Source organism: Colletotrichum paranaense (assembly GCF_030867605.1).
Source record: "Colletotrichum paranaense strain IMI 384185 chromosome Unknown Scaffold_5.1, whole genome shotgun sequence".
Classification (NCBI taxonomy): domain Eukaryota; kingdom Fungi; phylum Ascomycota; class Sordariomycetes; order Glomerellales; family Glomerellaceae; genus Colletotrichum; species Colletotrichum paranaense.
In genome coordinates, this window is record NW_026848963.1 from 2,673,837 (window position 1) to 2,690,659 (window position 16,823).

General features: G+C 54.0%; 8 protein-coding genes across 8 annotated transcripts; 4 read left to right on the forward strand and 4 right to left on the reverse strand.

Moving 5' to 3' along the window:
• Positions 1 to 198: 198 nt before the first annotated feature.
• On the forward strand, positions 199 to 1,533 carry CPAR01_07293 (uncharacterized protein; the record flags this gene model as incomplete). The annotated part of the gene is made up of 4 exons (XM_060491563.1): positions 199 to 363; positions 435 to 486; positions 545 to 869; positions 1,209 to 1,533. 4 exons carry the CDS (start codon positions 199 to 201, stop codon positions 1,531 to 1,533), a joined length of 867 nt encoding a protein of 288 aa, XP_060350437.1.
• A 27-nt stretch (positions 1,534 to 1,560) lies between these two features.
• Positions 1,561 to 1,778, reverse strand: CPAR01_07294 (uncharacterized protein; the record flags this gene model as incomplete). The annotated part of the gene is made up of 2 exons (XM_060491564.1): positions 1,561 to 1,638; positions 1,692 to 1,778. Coding segments are annotated over 2 exons (165 nt in total), but the record flags the coding sequence as incomplete, so codon positions are not given.
• Positions 1,779 to 2,471: 693 nt separating this feature from the next.
• CPAR01_07295 (uncharacterized protein) lies at positions 2,472 to 4,839 on the forward strand (the record flags this gene model as incomplete). The annotated part of the gene is made up of 3 exons (XM_060491565.1): positions 2,472 to 2,701; positions 2,774 to 3,980; positions 4,030 to 4,839. The coding sequence occupies 3 exons, from the start codon at positions 2,472 to 2,474 to the stop codon at positions 4,837 to 4,839; spliced, it is 2,247 nt and encodes a 748-aa protein (XP_060350439.1).
• Positions 4,840 to 5,260: 421 nt separating this feature from the next.
• On the reverse strand, positions 5,261 to 5,785 carry CPAR01_07296 (BolA domain-containing protein; the record flags this gene model as incomplete). Its single annotated transcript, XM_060491566.1, has 1 exon — positions 5,261 to 5,785. One exon carries the CDS (start codon positions 5,783 to 5,785, stop codon positions 5,261 to 5,263), a length of 525 nt encoding a protein of 174 aa, XP_060350440.1.
• Positions 5,786 to 8,109: 2,324 nt separating this feature from the next.
• CPAR01_07297 (uncharacterized protein) lies at positions 8,110 to 9,153 on the forward strand (the record flags this gene model as incomplete). Its single annotated transcript, XM_060491567.1, has 3 exons — positions 8,110 to 8,177; positions 8,241 to 8,416; positions 8,483 to 9,153. The coding sequence occupies 3 exons, from the start codon at positions 8,110 to 8,112 to the stop codon at positions 9,151 to 9,153; spliced, it is 915 nt and encodes a 304-aa protein (XP_060350441.1).
• Positions 9,154 to 9,573: 420 nt separating this feature from the next.
• CPAR01_07298 (uncharacterized protein) lies at positions 9,574 to 10,656 on the reverse strand (the record flags this gene model as incomplete). Its single annotated transcript, XM_060491568.1, has 2 exons — positions 9,574 to 9,987; positions 10,135 to 10,656. The coding sequence occupies 2 exons, from the start codon at positions 10,654 to 10,656 to the stop codon at positions 9,574 to 9,576; spliced, it is 936 nt and encodes a 311-aa protein (XP_060350442.1).
• A 448-nt stretch (positions 10,657 to 11,104) lies between these two features.
• Positions 11,105 to 11,845, forward strand: CPAR01_07299 (RecQ mediated genome instability protein Rmi1; the record flags this gene model as incomplete). The annotated part of the gene is made up of 1 exon (XM_060491569.1): positions 11,105 to 11,845. One exon carries the CDS (start codon positions 11,105 to 11,107, stop codon positions 11,843 to 11,845), a length of 741 nt encoding a protein of 246 aa, XP_060350443.1.
• A 269-nt stretch (positions 11,846 to 12,114) lies between these two features.
• Positions 12,115 to 16,418, reverse strand: CPAR01_07300 (tetratricopeptide; the record flags this gene model as incomplete). Its single annotated transcript, XM_060491570.1, has 2 exons — positions 12,115 to 16,237; positions 16,300 to 16,418. 2 exons carry the CDS (start codon positions 16,416 to 16,418, stop codon positions 12,115 to 12,117), a joined length of 4,242 nt encoding a protein of 1,413 aa, XP_060350444.1.
• Between the last annotated feature and the right edge of the window lie 405 nt (positions 16,419 to 16,823).

A 16,823-nucleotide genomic window follows, 5' to 3' on the forward strand; every position in this document is an offset into this window, starting at 1 on the left:
TCAAATGACCAGAGAATCCGGGGTTAGAGGAGTAGGTGTTGTTGACAGCGACAGGAAGTTAATATGAACAAACACACCACAAACATTATTTTTCAAAATACCCAATAGCTCGTGGCCATACTCGGGCGTGAGAACTCCTTAACACATCGAATCATAAACGGGTCTTCTCGAGTCCATCCCGCATGGGCCGGTGAAATAATGTCTTCATATGAGAAGGTCGCGCAGCCCGAGGCGTACCCGTTGAAGAGGACTGCTCATTGTCCGAATAATGATCTTCCAGTCCTCATATATCGTGATGTTCTCCAGCCACTTAACGAGGAGAGCGCATCAGAAAGACTTCAACGTCACGGCTGGGAGAAGAAGGTAAGAATTCTGGCTTACTAAGTCTCCGTATACTCATTTGACGTCGTTATTAAAGAGACTTTTAACTATAGGGAACTTGGGGGACTATCAGTCTGAAGCACTTTCACCCAAACACTCACGAGTGTTACGGCAGGTCCATCGATCCCCTTGAATCATTCAACTCCATTAACCCATGAAGCAGGCGTCTTTCAAGGCAGTTCCGAGCTAGTCTTTGGCGAAGGGGTTTCGGATGACGTCGGCAGCGGAGTACGATGTATAGTGCGAGCCGGCGATGTCGTCGTCGTCCCAGCAGGCGTAGGGCATGCCTCTGTCTCAAAGGCGGAGGGAGCAGCGGACCCTGTTGAGGGAGAGCCTGAGTATCGATATGTTGGAGTGTATCCCAAAGGTTCACCTCATTATAAATACGAAATCGGCAAGAAGAAGTTGGAGGAGAAGAGCGGGCTGATAGAAGAGGTTTCTGCTGTTCCCGTACCGCCCAATGATCCCTTATATGGGATTGATGGGCCGTTGGTGAGGATTTGGAATAACTCAAGAGGAATATTCACGTCTGTTAGGGAGGCACTCAAAGAGAACAACTTATGATGGTGTACGGTAGTTACGATTTGAGACGGACGTGGAGACGGAGGTCTCCGCATTGGCCAGGTGTACTATCAGCAGCCGTCGCCTGCAAAGCAGAGGATCAAACAATGTTCATTGATATCAGTGGCCTGTGTCAAGGAGCCTGGCGCGGTGCTTTTTCGCATCGCATTGCCTACGACTATAGTAGCACTTGCACATCTTCCACATCTTCTTTGTGCCTTCAGGTGACTCATCAATCTGATATCATGCTCGTATACTCGCTGCAGCAACGGCTATGAGTCTCAGTCAGTCGTGAATCGGCGGTATCAGGGCCTGACCCTGTCCTCAACGAGCACCACTCTCCCAGTTGCCGGTGGAAGAGGTCGCCCGCATATGTTCAACTTCGTCCTTGCAAGCGCGAATTCCCTGTCATGCTGCGGGATGTGTCTCGCACGACTAATTTCTTCGCCTGCCCATGACTCTGCTGCGGCTGGCGTTGTTGCGGGGCGCATCATCTTGGACCGCAGAGCCCTGAAGCAGGCTTTGCGAACCTCTGGATACCCAACGCGGCGGGCATTTGTCGAAAAGCTCGGCATCTGTGGTTCAATTTAACGAACACTATTGGTTGACTGTGTTGATTCATTTCACGGCATTCATCCTCTGAGCAATCAAGCTGAAGATAGTCACAGAGCTCATGAAGAGGACTGCGTTATAAAACTGCATGACTGGTAAATTTAGGGACACCATGGAGCTGTTTGACACCGACTCACTGCTTTCCTAGACACTTCCCGCTCTTCATCATCCGTTCTTGCCTCGATGAACAAACGACGCAGGTTGGGCAATGTGGCCTTAAAGAGACTTGTGAGATGCCTTCATTCACTAGATGAACGGAAATGGCTTACCATGGTGATTTATTTAGTGATTGGTATTATTGGCAGTGTTTCAGATCGCGGGCCTGAGCCGAATTTCTTAGCAAATTTTGTTTGCTGATAGGGATAAAAGCTCCGTAATGCCGTGGAGGAGCCGGAGAAGTATAACAAAAAGTGAGGTCAAGGGCAGCAGATGGAAATGGCGATGTTGCAATGAGTTCATCAATGTTTACTTGCCTTAAGAGCTTAGTACCTTGTACCTCTATAAAAGAGTTTCCGATAAAACGACAGGCCCGATAGTTGCATGTGCATCGCTGTGGAGTCGCCAAGGAGGATGAAGCGACATTCATTTAGCGAATCGGAGCAGTGCAGCGCCCAGCACTGCTGCCAGGCTGGCCAGGCTGGGATTAAGGTTAGGGGTGCATTCCACTGCCAGGTACTTCTTCGACCACCTCATCCTCTTGGCGACTACCGACGAGGTGCATTCACTGCATCCCCCGGACACCTACGACGAGCAAAAGCAAGCGGACTGCTGTTGAATACCGAGACTTTACCTTTGGATGAGCTTGTCCAGGTCCTGATCGGACTGGCTATCTCTCTCATCTGCTAGATCGCCTCTAGCCCCCTCCGACAACACACCTTAAATCACCATACCCCCTACCTCGAGCACCTCCCGACACCATGGCGGTCAATCGGATTCGTGGGGCCTTTGCTGTCCCGAGGAAGGGAGAGACCTTTGAGCTGCGGGCAGGCCTTGTCTCTCAATATGCCTACGAGCGCAAGGAATCCATCCAGAAGACGATTATGGCGATGACGTTGGGCAAGGACGTGTCTGCTTTGTTCCCCGATGTCCTGAAGAACATTGCGACAGGCGACCTGGACCAGAAGAAGCTGGTTTACTTATACTTGATGTTAGTCCGCAGTCGAAACAGATCTGCTGCCTAGGCGAGGCATCTAAAGCGACTACTGACAGCATACAACAGGAACTACGCGAAATCGCATCCAGATCTCTGTATTCTTGCCGTTAATACTTTCGTACAAGATTCCGAAGACCCAAATCCCCTCATCCGTGCGCTAGCGATCCGAACGATGGGCTGTATTAGAGTCGACAAGATGGTGGATTACATGGAAGAGCCACTGCGGAAGACACTACGAGACGAGTCGCCATACGTTCGAAAGACGGCCGCGATTTGTGTCGCCAAACTCTTCGATCTCAACCCATCAATGTGCATAGAGAACGGCTTTTTGGAGTCACTGCAGGAGTTGATTGGGGACCCGAATCCTATGGTTGTCGCAAACTCGGTCCAGGCGCTTTCAGAAATCACCGAAACCGCCCCAGAGACTCGAGCACTTGTAGTGACACCGGCCACACTGAAGAAGCTGTTGATGGCTCTCAACGAGTGCACGGAATGGGGTCGCGTCACTATCCTGACCACACTGGCCGACTATCCTGCTGCGGATACCAAGGAGTCTGAGCACATTTGTGAAAGAGTTGCGCCACAGTTCCAACACGTCAACCCCAGTGTGGTCTTGGCCGCCGTGAAGGTGGTCTTTATCCACATGAAGGCAGTTAGCCCGGAGCTTGTGCGATCATACCTAAAGAAGATGGCGCCGCCTCTTGTCACGCTTGTGGCGTCTGCTCCTGAGGTGCAGTACGTTGCTCTGCGCAATATTGACCTCCTCCTGCAGGCCAAGCCCGATATTCTTAGCAAAGAGCTGCGAGTCTTCTTCTGCAAATATAACGATCCCCCCTACGTCAAACTTCAGAAGCTCGAGATCATGGTTCGGATAGCCAACGAGAAGAACTTTGACCAACTCCTCGCAGAATTGAAAGAGTACGCTTTGGAGGTCGATATGGACTTTGTCAAGCGCGCCGTCAAGGCCATTGGCCAGGTTGCGATCAAGCTCGAGAGTGCCAGTCAAAAGTGCGTCAACGCATTGTTGGACTTGATTGCCACCAAGGTCAACTACGTTGTGCAGGAGGTTGTGGTGGTTATCAAGGATATTCTCCGCAAATACCCTGGTTACGAGGGCGTCATCCCTACGCTCTGCAAGTATATCGACGAGCTGGACGAGCCAACGGCAAGAGGATCGCTGATTTGGATTGTGGGAGAGTACGCTGAGAAGATCAACAACGCCGACGACATTCTGGAAAGTTTCGTGGAGGGTTTCATGGAGGAGTTCACACAGGTTTGTCGATTCATTCCAGATATTCAAGGACATCGCTAACTTTCAGCAGACTCAACTCCAGATCCTGACTGCTGTGGTCAAACTCTTCCTCAAGAAGCCCGGCAGCAACCAGGGACTGGTCCAAAAGGTGCTTCAGCAGGCTACGACAGACAACGACAACCCAGATATCAGAGACAGAGCCTACGTCTACTGGCGTCTATTGTCAGGCGATTTGGATGTCGCCAAGAATATTGTCCTGTCTCAGAAACCCGCCATTACCACAACAATGACCAGCCTTCCCCCTGCTCTCCTCGAGCAACTTCTCGCAGAGCTTTCTACTCTGGCGTCGGTGTACCACAAGCCACCAGAATCATTTGTCGGCAAGGGTCGCTATGGAGCAGACGAGATTCAGCGCGCGGCCATCCGCGAACAACGGCAAGAGGCGGCCGAAAACCCCATTGCTGCGTCAGTGGCAGCTGTGGCCAACGGCAACGCCAACTCACAAAACAACATCGAAAACCTTCTCGATATCGACTTTGACGGTGCTGCCCCTGCATCAGCCGAGCAGCAGAGCAACATCAACACCCCAGACAGAGTGGCCAGCCCTGCGGGAGGTGGTAACTCGAGTGCCATGGCTGACATGATGGGTTTGTTTGATGCTCCTCCGTCGCAGCAACAGCAGGCGGCCAACCCGATGAGCCCTGGAGCAGGTGGTGGCGGCATGAATGACATGATGAATGGCTTCGCCGGGCTCGACTTTGGCAACACAGGGTCCGGGCAGCCCTTGCCGGCGGGCATGCAATTACACCAGCCTGCACAACCTCAAGGTGGCGAAGGAAACGGGAAGAAGACGAATGAGGACTTGCTTGGGTTGTTCTAGATCTCTTGCTAATGGAGCTGGTTCATTGGGGAGTCCAGGCATGCTGTTAGGAGTAGGTTGATAAATGACAAAGAACGAAGCCACGAAAAGCCTGCTTCTGCTTTTCTGCTTTCCGCGAAAAACTCATGTATATACTCGAAAAGGGGGGTGTCTAGACCAAACACCTATCGCGCCATCCTCCCAAGATGCCTCCATGTTCTTCTTTTTGGATCTCATGCGTGGCGTCTCTTTTCCCGCCTTGTATAGGGACGTATCGCCCTGTGTATATGTCCATGTCGCCCCAAGCGGCCCAGTCATCTCCGTGTTCGGCGCGAAGTGACAACTGATGATGCATAATGCTCCCCTCTCTCCAACCGGGGCGGCCAGTCCAGTCCAGCTCCAATTCCGGTGCGATGTGTCTTGTCCCATTTTCCCTTTTTCTTCACTGCGCAACACCCTCCACCCTGCCGCCGACAGTCCCGTCCATCGGCGGGCCGTCGCTGCCTCCGCCGGCGGCGGCTCTATCGCGCTCCCACTCGGCGGGCGTCTGGCACTTTGCGCTCCAGGCGTGGATCTGGGCGATCTCGTCCTTGAGGGCGGCGTTAACGAGGCGGTGGCGCTTCAGGGAGGTTTGTTTCTCGAAGGCGGGGGAGACGATTGTCGAGGTGAAGGCTTGTCCGCAGCCGCCTGTTTGATAGAATGTTTTAGTTAGGAGGAAGCCCAGAATGTCGCATAATGGTGGTTTCGCATGGGTAGGTGAGGTGTGCTGGGCGCGACAGACGATGCGCGGGCGAGTACATTGATTTCTAACATGGCGGGGCATGACGTGGGGGGGTTTTCGGTTGAAGGAGTGCATGCTGGCGACGAGCGAAGACGTACCTGACATATCCGAGATCTCGACGTGAATTGCCTGCAGACGCTCGGTGAGAGCCTGCTTTAGCGAGGCCTCTGTTATTTGGTTTGCCATCTTGTATGTGATTGTGAGGGTATCTAGTGGTTTTCGGGGAAGAGCGACGATCGGGTTCCGGGGGGTGGCAGCTTTGGGTTGGGAGATTGTCGAAAATCGGAGGTGCTTGGTTCTGCGGTGGGTTTCCTGTGGTGGGCGGCGTGGCTTGGGTCGGCGATTAGATTGATTAGATGGTGGGGTTCTTTTTTGAAAGTGTCAGGCGGAGTGGTTCCGTCATTGGGGGTCTAAGGTAAGTTTGGTGGCTTCCATTCGTCTTGGAGGCTTTGTTGGAGATGCTGCACTTCCTTACGGATTGCTGTACTGCCATGACCCTTTGATCCGAGCGCATTGAACTTGGGTTGCCCTGTTTATCTTGTTTGATCTCATAATTTCCTTTGCATCCTTTCCGTGTGAAGCAAAGCGTCATCTAACGTCCACTACGGTCTTAAGCATTCCTATCAACGAGATGGAGGTGGTCTCACCACGGGCAAAGAAAGACCTCTACTGATATAAAGTACTTCAACGCATTAACCGCTGCTTTGAGCTTTGAATCACGCACCATGAGCAGGTCCCCATGCTCACGTCCACGGGTCATTGTATGCAATTCAGAGAGTCGTAGATCCGAATCTGTTTATCTCCAGTTCGTGATTCTGCCAATCTGGTGCTCGCCAGTGCCTCTTCTTTCTCGCGTTACATTGTGATATGAGATAGATTGCAACCGATGAGGTGATGCAGTCTTCTCGCCAGTACTGGATGTCCCTTGTACTTCAACCTCACACCATGATGGGATACAGCAAAGAATACTAGATTTATCAGTAGAGACCACCATTGTAGGACTAAAAGCCTGGAACCAATCAACCCGCTGCATGCTGCTCGGATTCGTGATCGAACATTGCCAGAGGCGTTATAGATAAACAAGAACGGGTGGCCAGTCCATGCGCCCCAGGATTACGCCGAATTGCCCTGTGCACAAGTTCAAACCGGTTCATTCCAATAGATATAGCCATTGGAATTAGCGACTATCATCGCCTCTATCACGATGTACACGATCCGACAGACCTACGCAAGCGTGCACTCCTGACGCTTAGATTTGATGAGTAAGGAAGTATTTAAAGGCGAGTTTGGGTCGGGCTCTGCTCTAGCTCAGAACATATGAGAAGATATCATATCTGAAAGTTCTTTTATGTAGTTGAAGCCCTCTCTTTCACAAACTACTGTAAAAGTCATTCAGGAGAAAGAACCCTCAGCAAGAACCATAGATAGATAGGTTTCATGCTCTACAACTATAAATTTGAGTACCTTTTTTACCTCAACAGTTTTCGATTTAGATTTAGGAGTTAGTACCAATCTCGAAGTTCTTTTCATGTCATAGACACTGAGTCCCATACTTTAGAGAGAGAAGGGACATATATCATCAATATATCAACAATATATCACCCAACTGCATCATAAACATGCAAAAATGACAAAACAATTAGTTAATTCCGAAACCGAGAATCGAACTCGGGGCTATGCCTAACCTCTCACTGGGGATGAGAGGGCATCATGTTGGCCACTACACCATATCGGATTGGTGGTTGTTGATAGACCGGCGAAGACTTTGCACCAAGTACCGTGAGTGGAATGGCGGTCTCCGCTTTTGGGTACTTACTCGCTCCTTCACCATGCGCGTACCCAGCGAGGCAGTCGACCACTGCATGCGCGCCCATGGTAGACGTGGATTCTCAGCATGACAGAGAAGCTTGAGGACGAGACTTGGCTGAGTTGATGATAGAAAACAGGTCTGTCTCAATGTTGACGAAAGAAGAGTCAAGCAAGAGAGGTTTAGTTGACGACACGCAGGTCAGCACTGAAGCAACTGGGAAGGCACGACTTGGAGAGAAGTGGGGGTATGTGTCATTGCGGGGCTTATGTCATTCAGTCAAAACACCAATGACAGAAGACATCTTCGTATGCATTTAATGGATATGTGAATGAAGCTCGAGCTCTGCAACCCCTCTACAACATTACCTCATACCACGACACCCAAATTCAAGGCTTAGAGAATTCAGGAACTTGAGCGTGTTGTATGTCAATCGATTTCGAAAGAAGCAAGAGTCTGTTTGATCCTTATATATCTGAACTCTACAAGAGAAGCTATGCTCACTGGTTTCAGGACGCCCATCCAATCAATGAGCTTCAAGCTTGCTAGGGCATCAGCGCATATAAGTCGACGGTCTTGTGGGTCTACAGCTTCACTTCGGCTTCAGTCCTTGAACATCTCCACGAAAGTCCACAACTCTGCTTCTCATTTCTCGACAGCATCTTCCCTTCATCAGACTCATCTTGCCACAGCAAATATCAAAATGGCGGCTAGCAACAAGTACTCCTCTGCCGGCTTCACCGCCCAAGTAGTGGCTGCCATGCGCAAGCAGTAAGTCTCACCACCACCTCTCAGCCAAACACAGACCAATTAGAACTAAATCGTCTCGCACAGCTACCCTGAAGAGATTGCCGACAGGAGATGGGACAATGTCGGTCTTCTTCTGGATAACATCGTGACCACCACAACCGCCACGCCCAAAAGCCCAGTCGTCCTCCTCACTAACGACCTCACCTACGCCGTCGCCGAAGAGGCAGTTCAGAAAAAAGCGAGCGTCATCGTGAGCTATCGTAAGCTTCGCCCCCGAACTGACTTATAATCCATTATTCCCCTCCATCATCTGACAACCCCCCTAGACCCCTTCATCTTCTCGGGCCTTAAGTCTATCACAACAAAGGACCCCCAGCAAGCAACTCTCCTGCTCCTCGCCTCCAACGGCATCGCAGTCTACTGCCCCCACACCGCAGTCGACGCCGCCCCCAACGGTCTCAACACCTGGCTCGGCGACATCGTCTCCGGCGGGCCCGCCTCCTCCTCGACCGCGGCCCCCTCCGACCGCACCGTCATCACTCCTCACGCCTCGCCCCCCGCCGGCTTCGAGGGCTCAGGCTACGGCCTTCTCTGCACCTTCCGCCAGCCCGAGTCCCTCGCTGACATTATCCGGCGCGTAGCCTCCCGCGTAGGCATGCGCCGCGTCATGGTCGCCTCGCCGGACCCGTCGACCATCTCGATGGCGCGCGTGGGCGCCGTGGCCGTGTGCGCGGGCAGCGGGTGGGACGTTGTGAAGAGTGCGGCTGCGGACGTGGTTGTCACGGGCGAGATGAGCCATCACAATGCGCTTAAGGCCGTGCAGGAGGGCAAGACGGTTGTTGCTGTGTTCCACAGCAATTCGGAGAGGGGGTACCTTACCGAGGTGATGAAGCCCCTGTTGGAAGGGGAGCTGAAGCAGCAGGAGCATGATGTGCAGGTCCTCGTCAGCACGGCTGACCGGGATCCTTTTGACATTGTGGACGTTTCCGAACTGTAAGTCGATTTGTGAATCGAACGTTCAAGAGGAAAAGCGATGTCTTCAAATGTTTAGGAGAGAATCGAGCTCACACTTGGGGGTCAAAGACAAGCTCGAAGCAGCCATCTCTAGATAGCTGACGACGTTACCTTCCTTTCGAACGATTCGAGTCCCGTGTCGACATCGCTGCGATGGCTAAGCCATACCGCCGAGGACAGATATGCCTTATTTGTGCACGTAAGGTCCGACTTGATCCGTGAAGATGCTGTTACGTGGACTGAAGTGATGAAGTAAATCTGTGAACTCTGTGATTTTTGTCCAAATCTATTTGGCGAATCTATCTCTTTTGCTCAAACCATAAAAGTTGCGCCAAGCCCCAACACCAAATAACTCCATCGCTATGCTCGCAAACCCCAAACACGACACCAAGAACAAGACACCTCACAATCTCACGCTATCCCTTGAAGCCCGCACGCTGCTCTCCCCAGAACCACCAACCCTCAACGCCGCATCCCCCTCTTCAAGACACTCAGCAACATCCTTCCCGCCGACGCCCTTCTCCTTCCAGACCTCCAGCAGCCGCCTCGGCATCTCCCACGCACTCCTCGCCTCCTCAACCTTGCCCTCCTTCACCAGCCTTCGCAGCTTCTCAGGCGTTCCCAACACCTCCCTCGCGAGCTCCCGCGTCCTCCGCCGCGTCGCTACCGCCGCCTCATCCTCGCGCTCCTTTGACGCCGGCGACACAACCGTCTTACGCAGCGCTTCGCGGATCGAGCTCGCCTGGGCGTAGATACCCGCGATCGCAGGGTCGAGGGTCGAGGCCATGGGGTTCAGGGGGTCCATATTTGCGCGCATCTATGTTCAAATGCCCCCAAGGGTTCCTTTTAGCTTTTATCGTTCTTTCTGATCTTTTCTTGTCTGTATTTCGCTTGGGGACTTGACTCTCTCTGGGATTCTTGAAATAGCCAAAGATTCAAAATGAGATCCTGTTCTCTTGCTTACCTTGCGAATCGTCTCCGTCGCGGATATAAGCTTGGAGTAATTATCATACACCAGCGCCTTCTTCTCCGCGTCCAGCGCCCGGATCTCGCCCAGCACGCGGGTATACACCCTCAACAAATCGTCAAGCGTGTTCTCCGCCAGCGCCTTGCGCACGTAGGCCTCGGCGTCAAATGACGAGCTGTCGAGCTCGCTGGGCGGGACCTCGGAGTACTCCGCGTGGCGCTCGTGATCTTCTGTGATTTCTAGCGAAGGGGGCGTGCCGTTCCCGCCGGCTGCGGCAGCCTTCTTGAGGTTGTAGTACTCGCGGAGGGCGGCTCGGTTCGCGCGCTTGGAGGGCGCTGGCGCGGCGCCCCCGGGTCCGGTTCCGTTGCCGAAGGTCGCGGAGGAGCCTGGGTTCGGGGAGCTTGTGAGGGAGCGGGGGGTGTCGAGGGAGGGTCTGGTTGAGGATGTCGGGGTGTGTGGTTGTGCTGAGACGCGGCGGGTGAGGGCTGGCGGTTCGCGGGGGGATGCGATTGTGGACATCTTGGTGGGATACAGGCGGCCTTGCGTAAGAGACCTTCTTTCGATCGTTGCACACGGGAAGCCAATTGAGGGATTGGTCGGAGGTGTTCTGTTCTAGGTGTTTGCGTAGAGTTGGATGGTAGTGACAGATCGAAGGAAGCGAGGCTGACCTCGAGAGGACGACGGGGATGCAGGCGATAGGTCCGCGACAGAGCTCCTGTGGGGAAGCGCCCCCTGAACTTCAGCTGCACAGCGAGGCTGCGCTAATTGACACATGCTAAACGCCCAGGATCTGCAGTGGGGGGTGCGCGCCCAGGGTTTTAGAGATTTTGGGGTAGCTTACCCCACTGAAGCTTTATTCTTCTCCATCTCCAACCTAAACTCATTCGAAAGCAAACAACAAACTTCCCTCTCGATAGGCTCAGGATGTAGACACTCACCAAACCTGAACCGGCACATGAAAGATAACATGGACTACACATCCAAAATCCGCTCCGCTCTCCAAACCCAATCCTTCCCGACCCCCTCCCTACCCTGGACCACAACCCTGACCTCGCGCGTCCCGACCCCCCCTCTCCCCTCCCTCATCGCGACCGCCAAAGCCCGCCTCCTCGCCTCGGACCTCACGACGCCGGGCCTCCTCGACCCCTCCGCCACCGCGAGTCTCCCCACGACAAACACCGATCAACCCGAGTTGACCCTGCAACGAGACGTCCCCTGTCAGGTTCTCGACGTCGAGAACCTGAGCCTCTCGCGCTGGGAACAGGTCGAGGAGCTCGAGGCCGTTGCGAGGGGGGAGCAGACGACGGGGCGGAGGGTCGTGAGACTTGCTGCTGCCACTGAGGAGCCCGAGTATGATAATATCGACGAGGGCACCGGCGGCGGTGGGAATGCTGTTAGGGCGGGTAGTAGAGCCAATCACCCACAACAGCAGCAGAGACGGAACGCTACCCACAGGCTGATATTGCAAGACTTCAAGGGCAACAAGATTTACGCGCTGGAGCTCAGAAGGATAGACAAGATTGGGATCGGGAGCACAAATATCGGCGAGAAGATTGTGATCAAGAAGGGGACGGTCGTGGCGAGGGGCACGGTGTTGCTAGAGCCGGATAAGTGCGTGATGCTTGGGGGCAAGGTCGATGCGTGGCAGAAGGCCTGGATCGAGGGGCGGATGGCGAGGTTGAAGGAGGTTGTCGAGGGGGAAAGGTGATATGGCTTGAGGAAATCGGTGTGAGTGTGGCATCACTTGGAGTTTGGCATTGATACCCCCTTGCTTTATTTGCTCATAGGAAATCGGACAGGACAAATTCCCCTTTATTCTTTTTTTTATTCGTAGGCTAGCTTGCAGCAAACTCTAACAGGTCTCATGAAGAGCCGCTTTCTGATCCATATCTGGTCAAAATTGACCCTGTATATGAACCCTTCACCTATCTTACTCGGTTCAGCAGCAATAACGGTAATATCAGCACTTCATTTGGACTAGCTGCCGTAAACAGCCTCCCGCAAAGAGTTCCAACCATCAGGCTTCCAAGGAGCCAAGAAGATGGCCGTCTGCGCATCTGCCGCGACTCCCGTCCCAGCATACGCCTTTGCCAAACTCTCCGCCTCAAGCGTACCCCTAGGCGGCGCTGCCTTCTTAGCCACAGTCAACGCCATCGCCGCCGCATGTTGCTCCCCGCTAAACTCGGCCAGGTTCGACCAGCCGTGAGGCAGGTGAGGATAGAGCATGATATCCGTCTGGATCTGCGTCATGACATCTTCCTCCGTGCTCGAATCCCCGAGCTTCGCGATAGCGTTGAGAACCTCGCCGATCTGCGACTGCTCCGCGTCTCCGACGTTGTGGCTCGTCCGCAGCCCCTGCAGCTCCGACACGACGGCCTCGACCGACTCCTCGTCGTTGTCCAGGATGGCGATGACGCCGAGCAGGAGGACGGACTGGACGTGGTCGGGCTGTTTCTCAATGACCTCGAATAGCGCGACACGAGCCTTTTCGCGGGACTCTTCGGCGCCCGTGGCCCAGAGCACCTGCGCGAGGAGACAGACCGCATCGGGGTTGTTGTCGGACTCCTCGAGCGCCGACTCGAAGCACAGGAGCGCCTCGTTGACATCCTCGCTGTAGTACTGCGCCAGCCCGACGGTCAAGTGCGCCGAGAGTCGCGCCTTCTTGCGCTCTTCCCTGCTCAGCTCATTGTCGGACTCGTCGGCGCTCAGCTGGATGGCCATCTCTCCGCACTCGATAGCCTGCTCGAACGCGCCTGCGGCAAGGTAGGACCTCGCCAGGTCGGTCTTGGCCAGCGCGAAATGCGCGAGGGACTGCGGGGACTCAGTGACCTCGTAGTCGGACTCGAGGATGCCGCAGATCTTCTCCAGCGTCTCCACCGCCTTTCCCGTATCATGGGTCCGCTCCAGGAACATGGCCGACAGGTGTCCGTACGCGAGGTCTTGCGGCTTCAGGCTGTTGAGCTGGCCGAGGCCGAAGATGGGCTGAATCAGGGAGGCGATGTTGGCGGATGCCGTGCCTAGGATGAAGTCGAACACGGCCACCGAGTACTGGCGTCTAGTGAGCACCGAGGACGCCTCGGCAATCTCCATGGCGTGCGTGAACAGGCCTCTGGCCTCCTTAACCTTTCCGTACAACAGTGCCACGAAGCCCTGGCCGAGCCATGCGTGCGCGTAGTCGGGATCAGTTGACTGCGCCCGGTTAAAGGCTTCGTTCGCGAGCTGCACGTCGTTTTGGAGAAGGGCGAGGGTGCCGAGGTTGGTCCAGGCTGCCGGGCTTCTCTCGTTCAGGTGTAAGCTGCGAACGAACGAGTGCTGCGAGACGGCCGGGTTGACCTCGCTCGTGACGACACCCAAAGAGTTCCAGAAATCCGGGTTACCGGCTTCCAGTTCAATGGCTCGCTTGAAGCACTTCATGGCTGTCTTCAAGTAGACGCTCGACTTCTTCCTGATGCTCGAGGGCAGGCAAATGTGAGCCCGGTGCTCGGCCCAGGCAAGGTTGTAATATGCGACTGCTTGGGCATGCAAGTCGTTTGCAGAGACGTGGATTGCCCGCTTATGACACAAGATAGTTGCGTGGATGCATCTTGTCAGATCAACACCAAGTCTCTCATCTTCTGAGAACAAGCCCTTTGCAGATATGACACCGGTTCCGACGTTATCCACGTCGGCAAAGAGGTCATATGCCTCCTTGTCGCCACTGTCGATTAGTGTCATGATTACATCTGCTGGGAAGTCAACCGCTCGGCTTTGTACCGCGGAAAAGACGGAGCAAGCATCCGCAAGCGACTTCCAGAAGTTGAAGGTCTCGGTGACGCTAGGAGCGGCTTTTGATGCAAAGTCTATCGTGTCGATGGCGAGGTGCACCGCCTTGCCAAACAGGCCCTTTTCTACACTGTCGAGAGCACTGTCAACCATGGTCTGTATTAGGGCAATGGCAACTCCGTCCTCATCAGGGCGGCCCTCAATGACATCCTGGTACAGAGCGACGGCCTCATCGAATTCAGCCAGCTCACGCTTGACATTAGCAAGCATGTACTTGGTGAACCAAGTGTCGCCCAGAGTCTCGGCAGGCGCAGTCTCCTCCAGCTTCTGGGCGTTGAGAATCGCCTTGGTGGCTGCGATGTATCGGCCGGAAGAGTAGTAGCTTTCGCCCAGGCCGACCCATGAGTGGTAGTCCTCTGGGTGGATTCTCAGTGCAGACTGGAAAGACACAATAGACTTGTGGAAATCCTGCTTGTTCAGCTCTGCTACGCCAAGGGCAGAGAAGGGCCAGCTGATGCCCTTCCTCTTCGAGCCCGGGGGCGGCTTGACCTTTCCAGAGTCAACCACACGCTGCGCCACAAGCTCGACTCTGTCCCAGTCGCCCTCGTCAGCAAAAGACTCAGCAAGACGCTTGGCGGCTTCGACCTCGGAAGCAGAGAGCTCTACAGCCTTTTGGAAGCAGCGTTTGGCTCTCTTCTTGTCTTTGGCGTAGTCGGCGTAGTAGACACCGAGACTCGTGTAGGCTGGCGCAAAGTTGAGATTGTTCTTTAAGGCGTCCAAGAAGTACAAGTAAGCGCCGGTGCGGCTTTTGCGTGCTGCCTTTGATGTGTCAATGTTCCAGATGCATGAACCTAGTCGATACTGTGTCTGCGCGAGAAGCTCCTTCGAAGGCGTAGGCATCTCCTCGATGAGAGGCAGCGAATCCTCCAGCTCTGCCTTTGCAGTCTCAAAGTCTCCTTTGAGCGCCTGGACCCAGGCAGATTCGGTCTTGACCCGTAGGTTGGAGGGGTCTCTCTCCAGAGCACGCCCAAAGAAATCTATGGCGTCGTCGTAATCCTCCTCCTCTTCGTAGATGAGACCGACACCAATCAAGGCTGGAGTAGACGACGGATCATGTGATAGAACCCCTTCAAACAGCGACTTGGCCTCAGTGTGATGTCTCGGTGACTGGAAGAACACCAACCCTGTTGCCAAGTACAAAGAGAAGGCATCGTGGGTATTCTGGAACGACATGCCAGTCTTGTTTCTCTCCGTTTTGATGTGTCCCATCGACTTTCGCATCAGTTCAACCGTCGTTTCGTATTCCTCCAAATGCTGGTAGTACTCTCCCATCAATCGGTGAGCGAATAGTGAGTTCGACGTAGTGATGCCCTCAGTCATCATAAGGATTCTATCCTGTTCTGTGAGAGGCACCATGGAAACGCCGCCTCCCTCGTCGTCCTCGCTCTCCTCCTCGGTTTCCTCCGCTTCGAGAGCCGCCGGTGTTGGCTTAGGGAAGGGAGAGATGCTACTCGTAAGAAAGCCGGTAATGACTTTGTAGAGATCGGTCTCGGGGAAGAACGTGCAATAGTCTCTCAGCATATTGACGTCCCATTCCTTGATCTCTTTGGCGTCCTTGTAGTCAATGGCAATCTCCCAGGCAAGCCGGAAGGGGTGCTTGATGATGACCATGTCAAGCGCCAGTTTCAGGACAGCTTGAAGAGCCTGACCCTTTTCCGGGCCGTGTGGTGCGACCAGGAGGCGGTCGTAGCAGTACTGGAGAAGCTTTTCTTCATATTTCCGCCGGAGATCGTCATCGTTCGTCCAGTTGATCAGCTGGTGGTAGACGAACTCGAGCTTGCTCTGAGCTATGACTTCACGCTTGACCTCGAGAGTGACCTCAGTCAGGCGCGCGCCGATCCTTGTCCGTCGTTCGCCAATGAGTGTATTTATGCGCTTCTTCTCGTCTGTCTCAATCATCTGCGCCATGGTCTCGTAGGTTTTGGCCGGGTGTGGAACGCGACCCTCGAGAGCAGGGTAAATCGGACTCCCGGGCAAGATGACACTGAGAGCTTCGATGTATTGCGAAGTATCCCCTTGAGATCTCGCAAAGTCAATGAACTTATCAATGACATCTTGACACTTGTACATGTCTTCTGCATCACGGTAAATCTCAGCCAAGCTGATGGCAGCCTGCTGGTAGGCGGCTAAGCGTTTGCGGTCTTGCTTCTCGTAGAGCTTGATGAGACCTTGCCATGCCTGGCTGTCCTTTGGTCGTAGTGAAGCCGCAGACTTGTAAGCCTTCTCCGCGTCATCGACACGGCTCTTCTTGTCGAGGGCAAAGGCGAGGAAGATGGTCCTACGAGCAGTGTCAGCAGCTGCCTTCGGTGTAGAGACGCAGGAAATCCAACGAGCCCTTACGCTTGGTAGTTCTTTGGCTCCCGCTCAAGAAAGTCAGTCGCCTTCTGAATAGCATCATCCCATTTTTGCTGCTTCACAGAGTCGCCAATGGCCTTCAGCACAGCCTTGGCCCCGGACATCGTGGCTAGTGACAGATGTCGTGAATCATGAACGTGAGGTATTCTTCCAAAGGTGGGGCATCACCGTGGTGCTGGAAGGCCGCGAGTGAGAGGAAGAAAGAACGTAAAGAGAAAGAAGAGACCGAGAACAGAGATTCGGGATTTACAGTGTGTTGATCCAGCCCTGGTGTGTGTTGGCGGATGAAGGCAGATTCCCGTTGGTGCCTTCTCTTGCAGTAAACCCTCGCATGAGAGGCTCAGTGAGGCATGAGCTGGTGGTGAGCGCTACAGAGGGCAGTGCCCCACCATCAACACCTCCCTTATTACATCATGCCCCGCTTTGAGCATAGCAGCTCCCCGACGTGGCACCTACCTTAGGTAGCACTGGGTAGGTAGGTAGCCATAAGCTTCGCATCACCACCATCC